At 39.9% G+C, this 22,840-nt stretch overlaps 1 protein-coding gene across 17 annotated transcripts in view; it reads left to right on the forward strand.

Annotated features, from left to right (window-relative positions):
- The first annotated feature begins 7,574 nt into the window (after nucleotides 1–7,574).
- Nucleotides 7,575–22,840, forward strand: part of add1 (adducin 1 (alpha)) — a 32,806-nt gene continuing 17,540 nt past the window's right edge. For all 17 annotated transcript variants that reach the window (XR_013488168.1, XR_013488167.1, XM_033647227.2 and 14 more), the window contains exons 1-9: nucleotides 7,575–7,717; nucleotides 18,770–18,978; nucleotides 19,900–20,062; nucleotides 20,382–20,533; nucleotides 21,340–21,420; nucleotides 21,621–21,770; nucleotides 21,868–22,011; nucleotides 22,190–22,288; nucleotides 22,591–22,764. Coding sequence is in view for 15 of the 17 variants with exons in the window: in XM_033647227.2 (XP_033503118.1) it covers nucleotides 18,784–18,978; nucleotides 19,900–20,062; nucleotides 20,382–20,533; nucleotides 21,340–21,420; nucleotides 21,621–21,770; nucleotides 21,868–22,011; nucleotides 22,190–22,288; nucleotides 22,591–22,764 (1,158 nt within the window). In the remaining 2 variants the exon portion in view is untranslated. The remainder of the gene's footprint in view (nucleotides 7,718–18,769; nucleotides 18,979–19,899; nucleotides 20,063–20,381; nucleotides 20,534–21,339; nucleotides 21,421–21,620; nucleotides 21,771–21,867; nucleotides 22,012–22,189; nucleotides 22,289–22,590; nucleotides 22,765–22,840) is intronic.

Consider the following 22,840-nt stretch of genomic DNA (forward strand, 5'->3'; position numbering starts at 1 on the left):
GTTGTGTTAATTTTTACTTTAATGTTGCAGCTGGTAAATCTGATAATTATGTTACATAATGCTGGGTAGCTTGTGAATCAATAAAGTCTTGCCTTAATCAATAGTAACGCATTAAAACTGATAAGTTGACTACATTTTATAATATTAATCAGAATCTGCAAAGTAACTTTAGTTACTAAATAAGTGTAGTGCAGTGGAAAGTACAATATTTGCCTCTGAAATCATGAAGTAGAAGTATAAAGTAACAGAAAATACCAAAAAACTTGTACAAGTGAAAGTATGTAAAAGTCATCCATTTTATACAGCTTTAATCAGACTTTTGCTCCACTACATTCCAGAGGTAAATGTCATACTATACAGTTATCTCTTAATTTGCAGATTTAAAAATAATCGACAAATTAATTTGATGTATCGGTATTACATAAGTAAAAGATCTGAGTACTTCCTCAAGAGTCCAAGAGTGGATAAGAAAAAAAAAACTTTAAACATTAAAAAAAATATATATTTCACGAAGTTATTGATAAATATGTTAATAAATTAAACTACAGGCCTACTGAAACCCTCTGACGGAAAGTAACTAAGTATTTTATATCAATAACTTTACATTGGTACAATTTTGAGGTAATTATATTTTGCTTAAATATTTGAATTTTTATGCTACTCCCCTACTTTTAGAGGTAAATATTCTGAGTTTTACTCCACTATATTTATATGCAGCTGAAGCATGGTCACATTGTGGATTAAAAAGTCAAAGTATGATGCATTATTATGTAAAACTGACACAATATAAGTAGTAAGTTAAAATTAGCTTGGCCTTCTCCGGCCACAGGATTAAAACAATGTTCATGTGTTAGTATGAAATATAATAACACTCTGAAACAGCTGTTCTGCACTGCTCACAGAACTTCTGTACTTTTACTTTTTTATTTTTATGCAGGACTTTTTGAAAGGCTTCTTTTTACAGATATGTAATTTGTGTGGAGAATAGCTTACTAATCCCTTTCATTTTAATTCACTCTTTCAAACCCTGCAGATCTCCAGAAATATGAGTGAGGACATGACCTCAGTGTCCTCTGTGGCAGCCGGTTACAGCAGTCCTGGTGAAGAGTCAGTTACCTTAAACCTTTGGCTGAGGACACCCTGTAGGTGGGGCCAGTGGGTTTAAAAGGTCACTGTTGGAGGTCAAAGGTTACACAACATTTTCCTAAAGGAGAAGTGAATCAAAAACACAGTGGAGGAAAGACAGGCTGACCCTTGTCTCATTGTGCAGGGCAGAGGAGGAGGGAGAGGGGCTTTCCATGGCACTGCGGCCTGAATACAATACCATCTTTGACTGAAAGACAGATTGCTGCTGGTGGAAGATAGAACAGCGTCACATTCTACCTCTGTGGCTGCTTTGTGGGCTCACTGAATAACAAATGTTGGGTAATTTACCTGCCCCGGTTGAGCTGCGGTAAGCCCATAATGCCCTTTTTCTTCGCCGTATCCTTAAGTATGCCAATACTCCCAGGCATCATCCGCTATACTACAAATTGTTTATTTTCATATCAGACCCTGGTGATTTGAGAGCTTAGGGTATGAAGGCTGGCTGGAGTTAAAAGGGGACGGTAAGTGCTGCCTGAAATGAATACGTAAAGCAGCTGGGTTTATCTTCACTCTGTGACATGTGCTGCTAAGAGAAAACAGGTGACCGAGGAATGTGTGCTGAAACCCAAACGTAATACTGGTGCTCAAATGATTTGTCACCACTTAGACAAATTCACATTTTCAAAGATATATTATTATGTACTTACCTGTTTTCTATATGTACCTGTTTCTTGTGTTGCTTGTCCCCCTTTTTATATTTATTTTATTTTTTATATTTTAAATTATACTCTGCATAAGAATGACATTTAATGCTTAACTTGTAGATGTTAAAGAAAGACAGACACAAAGACACCACACAGTGAAGCTTATTTTAATGCTGCCTTAGATAAGAATATCAGATAAACACCCCAAATGTAAATGTAACAGGAACAGTGAGTCACTCACACACACACAATGGATGAGAAAGTAATAGAGTTAGGTGTAGATTTACAGTGTAAGTACATGATCTTCATGCCTGAGTTCTTCAGACACACCAGTTGGATATATTTAGAGTCCCTAGCTGGTGTATCCATGCTACAAGGCAGACCACAATTATTCACAACACTAGAAGGGCCAGCGCTGGTCTGAGATCAGTCAAGAGGGGAGTGCGTGTGTGTCGGCTGGTACAAGATAGGATCGACACCACAAGAGTCAGAGGTCGGTCCACTCATAGTAAGAGTATAGGCCATAAACTCTAAATTTTGATACAACCCCATATGGTTTTGAATACAAGATACTTATGAGGTCTCGCAGCTGTAAACAGAGGTTAAAAGAGTCAGTGCTTAAAACTGAGGTAACCTTCAGTGATTACTAACTGTCAGCTAATCAGAGACAGGTCTTCCCTTTCCCCCGCTACTGAAGAAATGTAACAAACTAATATTACAACAAGCAATAAGACAGACATTTGCTCAATAATTACTTGTGGTATTGTTTTATTATGTTTTTTAGACACCTGATAGTTGAGCAACTATCTTAAATCCCATGAAACAGAAATAATTCCTATGAGACAAACATACAGAAGTGGAAAAGGGCAGGAGTTTGTTGTACCTTCTCACTTGAGTAAATGCAATGGCATATTTTTTTTCATATGTAAGCTTATTTATTAGCTCACATATTGCCCTAAACTGATAATAGTTTAATATATAACTTCTGGTCAGGTTAGTGAAAGACTTTAGGAGGTGACATGATTATTTTTGCAATAGAAAATAACTATGATTGTATGTGAGAGTGCTACAGGTTGACTTACCCCATTGTGGCAAAGCAAAGCAGCACCATCTAGTGGCAAATGTCGGAAATGTCATCCATATATTGAATGAACCATTGCCCTGCTCATGCATATGGTTGTATCTTGCACGTGCACAGATCCTATAGGTCTCCCAAGTTGTTGCTTTAGTTAGAGGCCCAACGAATATTATGCGGCAACATATATTTAAATTGTTACATCAGACACTATGGAGGGTTTGTGATATAGTGCCAGAGGGGATATTGGATTGCTTTCACCGGAATTTCCGCCTTATATCCAATAAAGCACTTAACTGCGCCCCCTGGCGGGCAGTGTGATGTAATTGACCTCAGGAAGACTTTTGAACCCCACCTGACTTGAACCATAACGTCAGAACTGAGCAATAGCACCACATCTGTATATGGAATCTGGCTGCAAGTTAAAATAAGGTGAATTTGTAATTAGTTACCGAGGATGTCAGACAAATTATTGATCTGACATGCTTGCACAGGGACAAAGAGGTGAGGCTGTGAAACACTACACTCTTTGACTGTGCAGATGATTTGGCTGAAGTGTATTATCTAAAAACATATATCACATATATCACAGCAAATGTCTCTTACTGTGAATCTTCAATTAAAAGCCTAGTCCTAGTGACAAGCCCAGTCCCTTTTACTAGTGTGGTGTAGCTACACATTTTGACAAATAAAGGCCTGTCTCAATTAGACACCTAGTCTGGTTGCCAAGCAGTTCATTTTTATAGAGGTTGTTCGGATGTATAAAAGTGGGTTGTTCATTACCTCAAATTATGTGTCCCTTCCTCAATTACCCTGTAAGTTATATATATTCCTTTAGTCCATAAGTCATCAGATCAAAAGAATCAAAAGGGTTTTTTTAAAGATGAATCCAAGTTGTGAGCATTGTTTCAACAGGATGGGGTTGTGTCGGTATGCCGGGTGACATAATCCTCAAGTGTCCTAACTCTCTTCTCTGATGCACTGTCAGCGCTAGATCAAATGAATGATTCATAATTAATATATCATCTGAAGCCTCATTTTTATACAAGTAATATTCATACTGGTTTAGATAAACAATTTGATTATATTTCCTGATCTTTGCTGAGTAACAGTTTTGTGTGAACAGACTTAAAGGCCTGTCTCAAATATAGGCCTGTTGATTTCAGTAGTTCAAGAAAATAGTAGCCCAGGCTACTAATTGAAGTATTTAATTCACATCAATATAGTCTTGATTAGGGTGGCATGGTGGTGTGATGGTTAGCACTGTCGCCTCACAGCAAGAGGGTTCCCTGTTTGATCCCGGGTGTGGGAGCCCTTCTGTGTGGAATTTGCATGTTCTCATTTTCCATCATAACCCAGACTTCACAAAGCAACAGGTATCTCTTGTTGGGCCCATAGGGACTTGAGTAGGGAACCAGAGGTTTGTTGGTGCAAGTCCCTGTCCAGACTGAATATGAAGCATGGTTGGAGAGGTGCCAGTTTGTCTCCTGTGCACTGCAAAGGTGCCCTTGAGTAAGGCACCAAACCCCCAACTGCTTGGGGTGCCTGTCCATGGGTAGCCCCTGCACTCTGACATCCTTCCATTCAATGCATGTATAGGTACTGTTTGTGCATGTGTGTGTATTTCCGGCTTGTGTGTATATGATAACAGTGTGAAATAAACTTGCCCTCGGGGATTAATGAAGTATATCTTCTTCCTCTTCTTCTTGTTTTTGTTCTGTCAAATTTAACAGCTTTACAGTCTGAGAAATACATTCATTTTTATCTTATTTTGTTACTTAAGCCTTTGTCATATAATCTATAAAGAAATTACAAATGTACTGTGAGTTGCTATGGCTTTAAATATTTCATCACCAAATATAGCCCATGTTTAGAGTGACATTATTATATGCAGCAACACAGGACCAAGCAGATGGAGATGTGATCTAAAATGCAGTATCACACCATTTTAGTTAAACATTTAATATTATGCAGTGGCTAAAATATAAATACAGATTTCAGTGGTGTGAATATGGATAGAAATTGTGAGCTTGTTCTTTCACTTTCTATGGGAGCTTTAATTTTTTGGTGTATTACTGCTGCCAACAGTGATGGGAGAAGTTGGTCTGCTGTGATCCTTTATTTAAGTAAAAGTACCAATACTGCAATGTAGAAATACTCCATTACAAGTGAAGTTCTGTATCTAACATCCTACTGAAGTGAAAGTACGTTAGAATTTTTAAAAATACAATGAAAGGTCTAGTGTGTAGGATATAGTGGCATCTAACCATGAGGTTGCAGAACTGAAACTTCCATATGTAGATATAAATGGCTCACTCTTACTGAATACACAACGGTTCTTAGTTTCAGGTGATTATACACTCATGAAAATCTAGATATGAATGTTGTATACCTTTTCTACTAATAGATTGCCCTAAATCCTACACACTGGACCTTTAAAAATATAAAAAGGAAAAGTACTTGTTCTGCAGTCCACTGTGGTTGGCATCTTATTATGTTTTATATTGTTAATAATGATGCATTAAATGTGTACACAGCATTTTACTGTTGCAGCTGCTTAAGGTGAAGCTATAACTAGGCTTTATTTACAGTTATGTAGTTTAGCCCAGTGCTTCCCAACCTAGGGGCTGAGTCCATCCAGAGGGTCATAAGATAAATCAGTGATTATTTGGAGAGGAAAGGAAAAAAAAACTGAACTCCAGTCAGACTCAAGTTACAAATTTGATGACTTTATATTTGACTTGACAAAATCAAAAAAAGATTTGCAACTCAACTTGGATTTTAACACCAATGACTTGTGACTTCACTTGGACTTGAGCCTCTCGAGTTGGAAATACTTGATACCTTCCCCCCACCCCAAAGATCAAAAAGGGTGCTATTTAAATGTGTGCCATGAATCAATTTCCTTCAATTTCCTGAATCAACACTATTGATTCGCAGCAAGTTGACACTTAATTCCCAAGATGATCCACTTTGTTTGAGCCTATTCAATAGCCTCCAATCAAAGGGCAAGAGAGAACCATGAAGAACTACATTATGTTACTGAATGCTAGTGGGAAAACGTGATACCAAAGACAACTTTGTTTGCATGCAAAAACTGTGCAGTGGTCAACAAAAAACAAGTTGCATATGTTAAGCGTGCGGGTGAAAAATTATAAACAGAGACTCAACAACTTCCAGCATACTTGTTTTAACAAAAAGGGGGGGTTCCCATTTTAAAAAAGCAATTATTTCGACTATACACAAGCAGCCTGGCATTGTGGCAGATAGATGGATAAGATTGTAAACAGTTGTGTCTATTCATCTGCTACCTAAACCATCCAGTTAAATGTTTATAATCATTACCATTTTTATGACCTGACGCCCCATATTGGTGAACACTACCTAAGCCAGTTTAAGATGTCATGAAATTACCGCAACACTTCAATTAAAAGCCCGAGCTATTAGGCTATTTGCTTGAATCACTTAAATCAACAGGCCTATATTTGGGACAGGCCTTTAGTTCCTTTCACACGCATTACATGCATTTGATCTAGCTCCAAAAGCCAGTGCATCCAAAAGAGAGTGAGTTATGGCACTCAGGGATCACAGCACCCGACATACCGGCACAACACCACTTTATCCTGTTGAAACATTACTCACACTACTTATGAAAAACCCTTTGATTCTTTTGATCTGAGGATCCTTACGGACTAAAGGAATACGAATGACTTACAGGGTTATCGAGGAATGGACACAAAATTTGAGGTAGCCAACAACCCAGTTTTATACAAAAACTTCTATTAAAAAAAAGAACTGCTTGGCAACCAGACCAGGCGTCTGATTGATACAGGCATTTGTTTGTCAAAATGTGTAGCTACACCAGGCTAGTAAAAGGGACAAGGCTTTTAATTTTAGTTTTTACGGTACTCTGTTCTTTAAAAGGCATTACATTTGGTGACGAGTGCATTACAACTTGAAACTCAAAGTTTAGAACTTGAGACTTGACTAAGGATTTGCCTGTCTTGACTTAGGACTTGATCGCAAAGACTTGAGACTGGCCTACATGACCTGCAAAACAATGACTTGGTCTGACCTTCGCAGAGTTCAAATACATAAACCTGTATTCATTTTCTGGATTTTCTTAGTAATGTTTGATTTTTCTAGTTGAGTATTGCATAATTTTACTCTTTGGGCCTCAAACAGTTATTTTAATGAGAAAAATGTGACATGTTTGAGGAAGTGTCTGTGGCAGAACTGCAACTACAAACAGCTTTTTTTGTTTGTTTAAATAACAGATCACAAATAAAGTAAAATATTTAGATCCAGTGTGTTTTATTTCACAAGTTTATCATATGTTTTTAATGTGAAATAATAATCTCTAAGGTAATTTATCAAATAGCCTAAATGTAGTGTAGTATAAGTATAAAGTAACATAAATGAAAAAACTCAAGTGAAGTATAAGTGCCTCAAAATTGCACCTAAGTACAGTACTTGAGTTCATGTACTTATTTACTTTCCAGGTAAATTAATCTATAAATCTGTAAAATGAAAAAGTACCCATATTAGCTTCATAGCTTTAGCATTAGCAGTGCAACAAAAACAATGAATGTATGCCCCTTTCTGCGGGGCGGGCAACAGCTCTTGCTCCAATCAGGGGCCTCGGCGCTGTCACGTGGCCCCGTGTGTCCAATAGCGAGCCGCAGATTACCCAGTTTGCCGCACCCAGTGGTGTCTGGGCGGAGCGACGCAGGGACGACGAGCGCAGAGAGATAAACCCACTCTGAGATCTCCAGGTTAGGGATAAAGATAGTGAAACCCACCGTCCCGCTTTCACCGAGTTCACATATTTCATCAATTCATCAAAGAGAGGGTAAGCTCGAGTATAACCGTGTACATGTCAGCAGTGTGTCCGCTACAGCATAGCCCGTGTGTGTGTGTGTGTGTGTGTGTGTGTTTTAATGTTTGTCCCACAGTGTCGTTGTGTTTCAGTGTCGCGAGCTCTCACTGTTTTGCTAATGTGTTTCTCGGTGCAGTCTGCAGAGAGGCGGCTGCTGGGCACGTTTTCACGCTGTAAAAAGACTATTCCTGCGTTTTTACTCTGGTTAAACGCACTCTCCTGTGTTCAGACGGCTTTCTGTGCTGAAAAACAACAGCCCAGGGCTACACACTTTGTGCCCGTGTGTGTGTGTCGTTAGCCCGCTGCCCGAGCAGGCCTGTGGTTGCATTATTTTGCATTTCACACGCTCAGTTACTGTAGCTATGTAAGATGGGCTGCTTACTGTACGTCGATATGTGTCCTCATGCAGTGTGTTTCCATCCTGGGTGTGTGTGTTGAAGCAGGAGGATGTGGGATTTATTCAGTGGTGGGGTGATGGAGCAGTTTCCTGTTGTACGGATGCCACAATGTCCTGCATAATAATACAGTACATCATGTTTTAAATTGAAAGCACATCACTTCTCATCCTGTCTTTTTACAGTATGAAAGGAAACACCGTGCCACACTGCATCAGATAAAATACTTTATTAATCTCAATGGGAAATTGTGCTACAGTAGCCAAATCACAAGTGAAATTAATTATAGAAACAATATAGAAACCAAAAACTATAAGTAGAGACAGAGATAAAACATGCACCATACTGTTAACTCCAAATATACAGCGTACTCTGACAGTGCATGGACACACTGTACATTAGTAGTGCAGTAAAGCTATATCATGTTAGCATATACCAGAAGTGGGTTGTCACAAAATGTATCATCAGAAACAAAAATGCCCAATTATTTGCTGTTTCAAGCTCTGCAGATGTGATAATTTGTTGCTTTTTTAATATTTTATACAGTAGTAGTGGATTTTCTGCAAGTTGTGGGCTGGTGGTCGGTCAAAACAATGTCACCTTGGACTCTGGGATTCTGTGATGACTGTTTTTCATTATTTTCTTGCATTTTATAAGGATGCATGACATGCAAACAAAAAAAATATAATAATCATTTTGATGGATATTGCAATTTTGATACAAGTTGCGATTTTAGTGGGTATGATGATCATTTGTACATTTAATTTCTCACGGAAAAATATGAAATTCATCTATTTGAAATATGATTTGCACCACAATGCTTCGGTTATAAAGGTATGTTGTGACACATTTTACCTTTATTGAAAAATTGCAGCTCCTGCAATGTGGATATTGCACTTTGGATAGTATTTCGATTAATTGTGCAGCCAGAATTCTCTAGACTTTAAGATGAATAGAGTAATTAAACAATAAACTGATGGGATTAATAAATAATGCAAATGGCTGTTTGTTGCAGCCCTAATTGTTCAGCTCTAGTAAGAGTGTCAGTTGGAGGATTGAGAGGTGCAAATAACCTGCGAGTGTTAGAGGGTTTAATGTGCCTCGCTGTCTGACACTTAGCTATTTGTTTTTAGCCCCATACTGGAGAACGTAACCGCTAAGATGTTGCAATGTCTGGCTTTTTTCTAAAGTCCACTGTCAAAGCCAAACCTTCAAGATAAATTGTCTGTGAGTGTTTGTGTGTGTGTGTGTGTGTGTTAAGAGATGGTAACTCCCTGGATTCGGTAATTCTGTTAGAATGAGGGAAACTCCCAATGGACGGAGCTTAGCTCTGTCAGTCTGGCTCCATGTTGCCACCCTCCACACACACACTCGCACACACACTCGCACACACTATACTACTACACACATGCATGCACACTCACTCTAGATACAGAGTGTTTGTTTTACTCCCACTCCCCACGCCCACACCCTTGACTGCAGTGCAGCTGAAAATGTGTTCCTCATTTCAAGTCCGTTCTCTCTATTTCACTCTTTCCTTCCTTCCTCCCATATGCAATTGCTTAGCAGGAGACTTTTTTTTTAAAGCTAATGATGCAAAAACAGCCACTCTTGAACTTTCACTCACACTGCAGAGGTCACTAAAGATCGTGTCAGTATATGTATCTAGGTTTGGGTCACATATTTAGCTGGCACAGTGCTCCACAGATGCTCACATGATGGTACAGGCCAGAGTGTGAGACCAGGGGAAACTGCACAGGGAGGGGGATGTTGTTTTGAGAGAGCAATATTCCACTGCTCTGTCCCATATGACATGCGACAGCCAGATAAACCCTGAGCCGCTGTACTCACACTCTAACATAACATGGTGTCTGGCCTGGCCTTGGTAGTCTGCGGCAGATAATACCTTCCCATGTCGGCAGTCTCGATGATGACGCTTTACAGATTATTTTTTTCTCAGGAGGGATTTCCGTGTCTCTCAAATGAAGCTTGAAGGTATATTGGCTTTAATTGATCTGATGATCATTCAATTTTAGGGTGTAAAGGGTTTGGGCAGCTTGGAAAAGGTGTCATCATTTACCAAAGCAGAGGAAAATGTCTGGCTCTTCAGCTGCTAAATGCTCCACTGTGTTAGCCAGCTAGTTGCTAAGTGTGTCTGTCTGCTGATTAGAACTGAGCAGATAGAGTTCATGGGTTTTTAGAGCTTCACCCCTGAGAACAGCTGCCTGCAGTGGCCGTAAACAATGCTATGAGAGCTGAGAGAGTGAATCTAAACAGTAAAATAGTGGTTGAACAGCTGAACATAAAGCTGAAACTCTCTGTGAAGCTGAGGGGAGCTGCAGATTCTGATGATAGTTCTTTGTAGGCTCATCAAGTCACCCCATTCACATTGTCAGGTTGTTATTTGATGAATACTGGAATTGTAGCGCTGGCGCGAATACCGATATTAGGGAGTAAAAAATCCCAATATTGATATATTGGCCAATATTCTATCCATCTGTATCTATTAAAGGTGGGAATCACCAGAGGCTCCACGATAAGATATTATCACGATACTTAAGCCACTATTGTTTCGATTTTAAATGTGTTGCGATATGCTGAGTATTGCAAAAACATAAGTTGCGATTTATTACCTTTTTCAGCTGCTGATTATGTCCTCAAAGGAAAACTTTGTCCACATCTGTTTTATCTAATAAGATAAAGTTTTCACTCTGTTAATCTCACTTCATTGTCAATCTAGTGGACTGAAAAAGCAATTGATTTTATTATTCTAGTCGGATACTTATAGTTTGATTTGTATTTGTAATATTAATAATTTAAAGTAAAAAAATCAATACTTGGCGTTCGTGTAACAAGACAATATTGCCAAGCAAACTATTGCAATACTATGCTGTATTGATTACCCCCCTCAACCCCTAATATCTCTGTTTATTTATATCTGTATAGCTATTTCTGTATGTATTTATCTAGCTACACAGTTATCCCTCAGATATGGTTATCCAACACTTGAGACAAATAATTGTAATGGATAATTTACATTAACATCTTACAGTATTTTACAGTTTACCATGTATTTATCGTCAAAAATGACACCAGTGCACTTGAAAATATTGCTCTTGATTGAGAATTTAATTATGATGAATTACTCCAGGCATCTTTTTCTGGATTATGTCCTATGAATAAAAACAACCTTTCAATATCTGTGCATAATGTTGGACAGCATATACACTGGTACAGATACATCTGTGACAGGGCAATATTGGCCAATCAAATTGTTTGACATAGAATGTAGAATAGAATATCTTTATTGTCATTGTACATGTACAAGAAATTGAATGTAACTGACTGATTGGTCAGGCTGTAATAAAAAATATAAATTATATCCACTAACTTTTCAGCCTAGTTACTCTTTTGCTGTGTGCCTCTAACTCAGATTTTTTCAGAGGGTTAGCATCATTTGGCCAAGCAAAAATACCTGGAAACTGCAATGTGTGATGTAATTACATAGCGAAAATAGATAAAGACATAAAGTAATATAGTGAGTGAGTGGATGACAATGAACTGTATCCTCTATAGCAGTCCATCTGACTTCAAAGAGGAAACATACCTCGGCACAGTGATTTGTTAAAATGTCTCCAAAAGCATGATTATGTGGTGAAACAGTGAGGTTTGGTTGAATTCAGCTGTGCACAGCTCTACTATAAATAACCAGATCCAATATAAATAACTTGCTTATTCAACATGGCTCCTTCGTCCCAGATGGGAACGGATAAACTTTACCAACATTTCTCATGAAATAACCACACGAGCTCTGATTACAGCTCTACTTTCTTCCTTTGTTGCCATCTTGTTATTTCTTCATCTAATTCTCTTACCTTGGCAGGATCACACAGATAGATAGCACACTTTAGAGCTGAAACACATACACAATAAATTAGAATAACATTTTTTTGCATGCAGTGTGGTATGATATACATAAATACTGAGAAAAATAATTGAACACGTTGAACAAGACCTTATTTTGTTGCCTTCTTTTCTTACGTGATGTGGTTTAAGCAGTGATGTCAGTAATACGCAGGTGTATTGTTGTCTCCTTATGTTGTTAAACACTGTTATTTTGGTTTGTGGGATGTTAGCTCATGTTCTCAGCAATGCTGTGACTTACTGTGTATGTCACTTACTGTCAGGTGCAAAGGACCATACATAGGGCAGTGCTAAATGACACCTAACACATTCCTATCAGTCACAGTAGTTAGGGTCTGTAACACACACACACACACACACACACACACACACACACACACTGATGAGCAGTTGCAAGTGGATTCTTCGTGCTCAGTAATGACAGGCATCCAGCTCAGAGATATAAAGAGCCTTGTCCGAGTGCTTCTCTCAAATGTCTGAAAACTGCTTGATACAGCAACTGTACACACACTCTCACACTGAAACTGTTACAGCCAGACTTGGAGGCCATCTTTTTTTTCCACACCATAATGATCTTTTCACAGCCGATAGCTTGATTGGCATATTTTTGGAACAAACTAAATAGATCTCTTTTTTCCCAGAGAGCTTAGTCATGCTGAAAAGATGTCTTTAGTGCAAGCTTCCGTCTCTCAAAAGAGAATTATGATAAAGTTTTAAAATATGCACAATGTACACCCAGAGCTTTAGAGTTGACAAAAAGCCTGCCACCATGGGAGCGCAGAGAGTCTGGTGCTATTCTACATTTCTCTTTCCATTATTGGCCCATTGCTGTCTCTGGAGAATGGAAACATCTGTATTTAGTGGTGTCATTGCAGGTTCAAAACATCAGTTTAGTCAATCATCTAGAGGAAATTCAATCGCTTGTTTAACGCAACAGCTTCCTGTTCATTTTCCTTTTCAAGTGTACAGATGTACATTGTCCTGATAGGCTCATAAACTGTGGGTTAAAGCTTTTTGCCTGAGAAAATAGGCCTTTCTTCCATGTATGAACAGTCTGACAGTACACACCATAGAAAAACATGTCAACCTGGACTTTTTTATGGTGATAATGGATTTTTAATTTTTTTGCTGATGATTTTTTTTCCCAGTGTGGTGAAGTAGCTTGATTTATTAGGTATTTGATTTTCTACATTTATTTAAACAGACATTTCAGTGTGGTTGTTAGCGAGGCTAGCAGCATGGAGGCAATGACAGTCAGCTGCCACTTTGGTCCAGACTGTAATATCTTAACAACTTTTGGCTGGATTAAGATCATATTTTGTACCATGTTTGACATGAGGCACTGGTACAAAATATTTTTTTATTTTTATTTTTTATAAGTATTGGACAAAATGAATAATTAAGTGCAATACTTTGGTTTATGACCACATATCTGCAAAAGTAATGAGATTCCCATCAGCCTCAGCTACATTATGTATTAAGTGCTAATTAACAAAATGGGAACACGTTAAACAGCATATAGCTAAATTTGAGCATGTTAGCATTGTCAGTTTGTGCATGCTGTGTCTAAATACAGCCTCACATGGCTGTAGCTAGACCTTTAGAGTTATGCAGTGTCATTAAATTATGGGGATAACAGCGCACATTTTTAGACAGTCTCTCCTAGAAGGCATTTATAGTGTTAGTGTACATGAAAAATGTCTTTCTCATGATAAGGGACGGCTTGATTATGATGTTGGTGAAGAGCTAATTACGCAGATGAGCATGGTGGGGACTAATACAAGTGTGCTCAAAAGGAGATGCGCACACTAAACTCACTGAAAGTGACATAAAGATGATGTTTGTTGAATCATCCTCACAAGGCTGCTTCTGGCGTTTCTAGTTAAGCCAATAGTTTTTCATGACTGCAAACTTTGGTCAAAGTAAAGACACTGAACCAGCTGTCTGTGGCCATCAAGCAAGCAGTTCAGTGAGCACATTAGGGTTGCAACAATATATCAGTTTCAAGGTGTGCCATGTACATTTGCTTATCTATGATATTGGGAGAAAAATGCAACTGGACAGAAAATTTCTACATCATTTTAGTTGTTTTCAAAAGGTAGACTTTTTACACATACTTCCATTAAAAATGTTTCAAATATAGTAATAAAACATTTGTTTAACCAAAAATAACCCATCTAATACTAATAATAACAACAATTCTGTAATACCGTGAAACCACAATATTTTCTGAGATGATTATCGTACCATGAAAATCTCATATCATTGCAACCCTAGAGCACATACTGTATAGCCAAGCTTTGTAGTATCCTCTGGAAAGAATTATAACGGGTCCAGTATTCCCACCCTTAGGCTGCTGTTTCCTTTGCCTCCATTTGTAGCATTAGCAAGTCTAAAACGCTCGATTGTTACATGACAAATCAAAATGTCTCTACAGATTCCTCTCACACAAAAGCAGATGGCATATACTGTACTGTATGAATGCAATGCTTGATTCATCGTCACAGCATTTTCCTGTTGCTTGGAAACGACTAAACCCTTGGATGCATCCAGTCCAAGGGTTTTCCACATCCACAGTGAACATGGAGGCAGAAATAGCAGCTTTTGATGTGCATAAGCTGTTATATGCTGTGTGTCAGTGGCCCCTGGTACACAGGCAGCTGTCAGTGTCTTAAAGTCTTCCTAGCAGGCACTCTGATGCAGCATCCAGGAGGCAGGAGTTCAAACACGGTAATTTTGATCTTGCCCTAGTCAAATATAAGAGAGAGTTGGGCACTTGCCTTCAGCTGGAGCTGACACATGGCAGGTTTGTCTGACTACAGCCTCAAAATAAAAATCTTTCTGTTTTCTCTGCAGGCTGGGGTTAACTTAGTCATGGTGTCTGCTGTATGCAATGGACAAATATGATTATTCAGTATTTAGGAAAATGGGTTTCTGTCCTAATTTGTAATTGCAATATGCAACTCTGTCTTGGTCACCCCACAACTCACTTTCTTTAACAGTCATTCTGCTGCTTTTAGACACTATTACAGCCTTTTTGTCCAAACCTGCAGGGCACAGACTGCTGGTCAGGCCACATGATACAGTGCCAGGACCAGATACTTGCAGTCAGAGCTGCCATGAATTCCCCAACATTTGCAGGGTGGTGCATGAGTTGCAGCTTCAGGCACACCCATGGTTCCAGTCAAGGAGGACAGGGTACTTTCCAATACAGATTATTTAATGGGTGCGGTTACGGAAGCACGGGTGAATCTGCCTTTAGGGAGATGGGCCATCACAAGACGCTCCATTTGGACCATTACTGAATTTATTCATGTCCTTTTTCTTCTGTCTCCTCTAAAGAAGGTTCGGGTTAAAGAGATGAGCACTTTCTGGCTGTCAGGACTGTCATACTGATGTCCCAGTGTAGTATGGCGGTGACTCCACCCTTCACTGATGCAAAATGACAGGTGCTTCTGATGCACAGTGACATTTCCAAAGTTTCGGTTAACATTTATGAAACGGTAAAACATCTTAGCTTCCCTGTACATCAGTCTCATTCCATGTTGTATGAGTGTAACCAGGCCGCTGTCATTATTTCAATTCAACAATTGGTTTAATGCATAAAAATAAAGAATTTGATTCCCAACTTGATTTCATCTTGATCTTAAACAAACACTGCTATTAATTCAATGTATGTTGCATTATAGAAACCCCTGATTAAGACACAGAGCCTCTGACATGTTTTGAATCTAATGTGAAATGAGTAACACATTAGTTTGAAGGTGTGCGCCTTGTGACACCGATGGGCTTGCAGCGCGATGTTGGCCTACAGCTGTTCTTACATAACTGCAATCTTTAAAGGCTGTCCCTTGTTTCCATGGTAATGTGTTTGGTTTCCATAGCGATTGCACTCTTAACAGGAGCAGAGGCTAGCCGAGCCCCTGCACCTACATATCTGAGCAGAGATGAGCAGTAAGGAGGGTCTGGTGAGGCGGGGGCGCCTGTGGTAGCGACAGCATCGTGCATGAATAGAGAAAGCTTCCTGCATCTATTGCTGATGTTATTGCTTCATTGTCCATGAGAAATAAACAAGTTAAGGATCTGGGCATTTGTTTTAGCAAAGTTTACACCACGGAGGAAGATTATCTAGAGATGTTCAAGCTGGAATTGTGTGTGGTGTTACACAGCTGGAGTGATTCGGTTAACGTTTGTGGGAAGGCAGAGTGCAGCATGGAAAGACTCAAACAAATGCTCCGTGAGATGGCAGCGGAAGTGACCTGGTTTAACTCCAGTATTAATATTTGTTAATACACAATACAGCCTGTAATCCCCTCTAACCTCTCCTTAATTGTGATTGTACTGATAGAGAAAAAAAGGAGAATATTTGAGAGCTACAAAGTTGCTCCTGCTGCTCTTCTGTTTTTCTCCGTCATGTGGTTTTTAGTGATACTTCGGGTTCATTCATCCTGTATTTGCAGGTGTTCGCAGATTTTGTGGTCGTGTGCACTGCAGTGTTGGACCGGTGGATCATATTACACAGCTCCTGCAGTGCTTCAGTGCATAGAGATGTGTCATTGTGAGCACGATTAGCACTGATACACAGCGTTTATTCTGGTTTTAGTGCTAATAAATGTATTTCCGAACAAGAATATTCTTCTCTCTAAGCAAAAAATACAACAGGACCCCATGATATGACATCATCACAGTTCTTGCAACTACACTGAATCGATTTTTTTCCCCTCACCCCTGGAAAACAGTGTGATAATTTTGCAGTTACTAGTTACAAAAAACAGCTAATAATCAAACTGAAGAGCAGAGACTGCTGATTTCAGTTAAAGCTAACTAGCACGGGAGATAGCCACAGCTAGTCATGGCCACAGCTAAATTTACATACTTCTCCTCCCCTAGCTGTTTCCTGTTATAGAAATATATTTATGATGATGATGAATTGATATCCTGGTACTTTAGTTTGTATTAAACTGAGATGCTGCATTAATTGCTAAATCTGGTTTTGGTGAATAAAAGCAATTAAACTGGTCCAACCTAAAGGTAACTAGCCTAGCTTAGCAGAGAAGCAGTAACCATCCAGGGGTGCACTGTCTAGAGAGGTAAACCAGGCAAATGTGGCGCACCCTAACATTTTTTGGAAGAGGGGCCCCCAATAGCCACATGATAGCAAATTTTGGATACTTGCTGGATACTGTTTGAAGAACAATCCGCTACTTACCTTAATGGGTGTATACGTCAGCACAGTGAATAGAAATTAATGAAAGAATAAACAAGAAAACGAGGTAAAACAACACTGGGGGGTGTTGGGGCTTATTTGCCATGGGCCCCCTCCCCCGAGTTGGTGTGGACTTTATTTCTTCTTTTAGATTATGAATTAATTTTTATATTTATTTGAAGGTGATTATTAACAAATGGTAGGTGAAAAGCAGAGACATTTCTTAATACCGTGTTTTCACTTAATATTTCCATTTTTACCAAAGACAGAGTACAGTTTTTGTATGTTATTTGTGGTCATTGTCAATTATTTTTTGTTATACAATAATTGTTCTAACACAAAAAAGACATAAAATGAAGGTATATCATCCTGTCCATCCGCTACACAGTTCACCCAGTCATCTTTAATCCTGTGTTCTCCTCAACTTCAGCTTTCTCTCTACGATGTTGTTACATTGGATTATTTAATTTCCCTTCATTTAATGTGTATATGAGGTGAAAACAGACAAAACATAGTTGCCCTAGAATTAGCCAAACAGCTTGAAAACACAAAAACCTTGATTGGAGCAGGTGACCTGAGCTTTATGGAAAAATGTTGAGTTTGATGTCGTGGAAAACCTCAGAACACCAATAAAGACAGTCAGAAACAGAGAGAGGGTCTCTGCCAACTCTCAGTGTGATGCTGGATGCTTTGGGTTTGGTCTGCAGTTGTCATGGTAGTTTTGGCTGAACACTCGTATTGATGCCGACTAATGGGCTGCATCATCCCCTCCCCTCCCCCCATTACCCATGCATGCTTGCACACACACATTTCCCTGTGCTCACAAGTTTGTCTGTGCCCTTCAGAGTCAGGGCCTGAGTAGTCTGTGCGGTGACCGACAGGCAGACGTTTTATCCTCACATACACCCAGCCAGCTGGACGGACATGGATCTATAGGAGATCTGTCTCTCTGTCCTCTTCATGTCATTAAACCCCTGATGTTTTCCAGGCTGAATGCTGAGATACCTCTGGCTGTATTTCCAGTTTCTGTTTTACTTTCCTTTGCCCAGCCTTGACAGCTGAGTGGTGTTGTGATTCCAGGAAACACATTGTGAAAATCAATGAAAACACATCTCAGCTGGGAAGAGTGGTCACGTGATCGTGACAGGAAGTAGCGGCGAGTGTTGTTGGTGTGATTGGCTTTATGGTCTGATGACTGATGATACTCATTTTCTCTTTTCTCTGTCAGCATCTTATTGATATATGTTTTTTATTATTCATGAAATGTGTGGCCTTCATCTACACATTTAATAAAAAAAAAGCCTGTCATGATTTTATACAAAAAGTTTAAAGCAGACAGTGAGTGTTTTTATAACAGGTATTATTTATCTGTGACAAGTTTTTTTATCCTAATAAGAGAGTTATCTAGAAACAGATATATGGGGACATGATGTGTGTCATCTATAAGTTTTCAACTGACAGAAAAAGCTTCATCTTAATCGCTTATCATTCCCTGTACAGGAGGCCAGCCAAGGATGAACGGCGACTCAGGTGCCGGCGTGGTGACGGCGCCCCCTCCCACCACAGCCCCCCACAAGGAGCGGTACTTCGACCGGGTGGATGAGAGCAGCCCGGAGTACCAGAGGGAGAGAAACATGGCACCCGACCTGCGGCAGGATTTCAACATGATGGAGCAGAGGAAGAGGGTGTCCATGATACTACAGAGCCCGGTTAGTGAAACAAACACATTAAATATATTCAGAAACAGTAGCATCCATTACATCTGCTGTACATTCACCACAATAACTAACAAAATACTGCGGTCACACGCCGACATAACCAGCATGTTAGAATGTGAATAGGCTCTTTTAGTGTAAAGGCAGCAGCCTTCTCAACATCACATGATGGATCCAGTTTATTCCCCGTCACAACAGTGTGTCTGTGAGCAGCTGAATACTCAGGACAGAGAGCAGCACTGTTTTAAAGGCCTATTGTATGTCTGGAAAGCACTGATGTATTCAGGTGTTGACAAAAGGCCCAGAGTGGTGCTGATATGAGGTTTTTACTTCATTTTTTTGGGTCAGCGCAGAGAGAGTCATTAAGCTGTGACTTTTTTATGACCTTTGTCTGAGTCTCACCTTTATGGACTGTTGAATTACACTCAGTTTATTATTTACACCCAGCCGAAACTCAAATGCAATAGTCCTGTTGTTAGATAAGACACCTGTCAGCATGATGCAATACATTTCACCAGTACCACAAACTACATCTTCCGCAATGAGCATACAGCTGAATCAACTGCTCAAAAATGGTTTCAACAATTTAAACATTGTAGCTTTTGTAAAGGTAGGATTTATGTTGTATGGGACTGTTGTATTAGACTGTAATTAGTTTTAGCCAGGTGTACCTAATAAACTGGCAACTGTGAGTATCCTTGGCTAATGTGTGTACTTGCCTCTCCGCCATGTGTCTTTTAAAAAGCATAATGTTATTCAAAGTAGGTTGGTCCAGACGCTGGTCTCAGAAGTAGCCTCTCAACCTCGAACAGTCCTTCTCTGTGTGTCTTTTACCCATTATGTTTTTGGGTCACTGTTTGTTTTTGCACTTATATTTGTTTGTGTTTTTGTTTGTATCTGCGTCAATGACGGTAGGCATTCTGCGATGAGCTAGAGACAATGATCCAGGATCAGCTGAAGAAGGGGAAGACGCCCACTAGCCTGCTGGCTCTGCAGCAGATCGCAGACTTCATGACCACCAGCATGCCCTCCATGTATCCCGCTGCACCACAGGGAGGCATGGCAGCGCTCAACATGAGTAAGCAGAGAAGTGAATGAGTGTGTGTGACTTTTCGACCTCAGCTTCGCTATGTTTTTGTGCGAACAATGAGTAATGCAGCGTATGCCAAAGTTAATTTCTACACAACAAGTCCAGTTGGATTCCTGTAAGCAGACTTTATCTAATTATTATCTGTGAGATCTTTGTCTCTCCTGCTTACAAGGAAACAGAAATGGTTTTTATCTCTTTCTGTACAGAGCGCTGTGTGTTCAATATTTTGCTCTTGTAGTGTCTCCTTTTTACATCTTTCATGTAAGCGAATCCTGTCTTCTTGTCTGACTCCATTTCCTCCTCTCAGGTTTGGGTATGGTGACTCCAGTGAATGATCTGCGTGGCTCAGACTCTATTTCCTATGACAAGGGCGAGAAGCTGCTTCGCTGCAAGCTGGCTGCCTTCTATCGGCTCGCTGACTTGTTCGGCTGGTCGGAGCTCATCTACAACCACCTCACAGTAAGATGGGCTTCTTTCCTAATGCAAACCATGTTGATTGAATTTGGCATCCAGCAGTTCAGTGTTTTTATCTGTTCCACTAAAGCAGAGGATAGCAAACTGTGAGGCATCCCTCTCCAGGGTGGCACAGGAGCAAAGGAGGGGAGGTTGGTGGTGTTCTAAAAACCACAGGAAGTCAGTTACTGTAGTTTGGCTTGTAGATTTGGCCTGCTTACCAACACAGTCAGCAGCAATTTAGCACAAAGGTCATGGAGGCAATCAAGGTACTTTAAACATCCATAAACATAAATAGTTTGTCTTGGAAATCATGGATTTATAACTCCACAACTTCCCTGCCTTCTTCAGTATTAAAGTAATCCAGTGATAATTGTCTGTACATCTTTATGTACATGGCAAACAGGAAACTGCTTATAGCAAATTTGACATACTTTTAGTGGTGCCATTTGCCAAAAGTGTCAACAAATACAAGATTAGAAAGAGGCCTCAAGTTGTAGCCCACAGCTAACTAATTAACAGACTTCACAGCAAGAGCATACCTCCTGTTTAAATCACCCAAAACCTATGAGGGATTTGCGGTGGTGCAGATGCCTCTTTGTCTGAGGGGGTGTCAGACTAAAGTAGTAGAACATGTCTTTAAAAAACCTCTCAGTGCTATATATAATTACACCACATACATGTGGGCTTTAACAATGTGGGTATCTTATTTGGAAGTTTAGAATATGTTCTAAGAGGGTATGTTTTGGTGTAAGTGAAATGAACTGCAAAGTAACACTGTAATCTAATTTGACTATTTTATGGTGTTTTAGGTCAGGGTGAACTCGGATCAGGAGCGCTTCCTAATTGTCCCCTTTGGGCTCCTGTACAGTGAAGTCACTGCCTCCAGTCTGGTGAGAATGTGCACTGATCTCTAATAGAACTGCATGTCCTTTTTTCTGTTTTCTATCAGTGAATGAAGCCATTTTCCTTATTTCTCTTTTCACTTCTCATGTGATAACATGTAATAAAATTAATGAACTGCCAGATTCAAAGCTAAAGTCATTCAAATTACAGCTTTCATTAACCCATTGTTGTCTGCTCTGCTCTCCAGGTGAAGATAAACCTTCAAGGTGAGATAGTCGACCGGGGCAGCACCAATCTTGGGGTCAACCAGGCTGGCTTCACCCTCCACTCTGCCATCTACGCTGCACGGCCCGATGTCAAGTGTATCGTACATGTACACACACCTGCGGGTGCTGCGGTAAGGGGCAGAGTATACAAAGTAGTTCGGCCTCTATATGAACAGATTCGAACATATTGTTGTCTTATGTTGCGTTGTCTTGTTGGTTTGATTGCAGGTGTCAGCCATGAAATGCGGCCTGTTGCCCATCTCACCTGAGGCACTGTCACTGGGTGAGGTGACCTATCATGACTACCATGGCATAGTGGTGGATGAGGAAGAAACTACTCTGATACAGAGGAACCTCGGGCCAAACAGCAAGGTAACAGCAGAGTGTGTGTATGTGAGAGTGAATACAAGAGGACTACTGTTTCTGCAGCCAAGGAAATGTCAATTTTAAATATAGTAGTGTCATCATACATTCTAATTTTATAACTTTTTAAACACAAAGAAGAAATGAGAATGTGCTTTTTTCGTGTTTTATTTTCCCTCTCTCCCAGGTGCTCATCCTGAGGAATCATGGCTTGGTGTCTGTAGGCGAAACAGTGGAGGAAGCTTTCTATTACATCCACAATCTGGTCACTGCCTGTGAGATCCAGGTATGACACACACTGAGCTCTGTATAAAATATTCCCTCTGAAATATCAAAGATCAAAGTATGATGTATGAACCATGTATTTTCCTTTTGCTTGTTATATTTGGCACCGCGTTTGTCTGCATTTTTCATAACAATGGTCTCTGTCTCCTGTCTCTCCACATTTTCATATACGTTCTTGTTTCTTCATGTTGACGTGTCTTTATGTGTCTGTGTGTGTCCTCATGTCCACATTTTATTTTCCTTCTGTATTCTGGATCTGTCTGTTATTTGTCTGTCGGTATCCCTCGCCCCGATTTGTTCCAGGTGCGAACGCTGGCCAGCGCTGGAGGGCCAGATAATCTGGTGATGCTGGACCCATCGAAATACAAGTCACGCCCGCGGGTCCCGGAGCCAGCTGGCGACGGGTCCTCCACACACCCTAAGTGGCAAATCGGGGAGCAGGAGTTTGAGGCACTCATGAGAATGCTCGATAACTTGGTAAGTACAAAGGAAAAGGGGAAACTTTTGCAGGGGAGTGGGAGTATATTATTACCTCGACTCTCTGATGACATGA

The sequence above is a fragment of the Epinephelus lanceolatus genome, chromosome 19 (genome assembly GCF_041903045.1).
Source record: "Epinephelus lanceolatus isolate andai-2023 chromosome 19, ASM4190304v1, whole genome shotgun sequence".
Taxonomy (NCBI): domain Eukaryota; kingdom Metazoa; phylum Chordata; class Actinopteri; order Perciformes; family Serranidae; genus Epinephelus; species Epinephelus lanceolatus.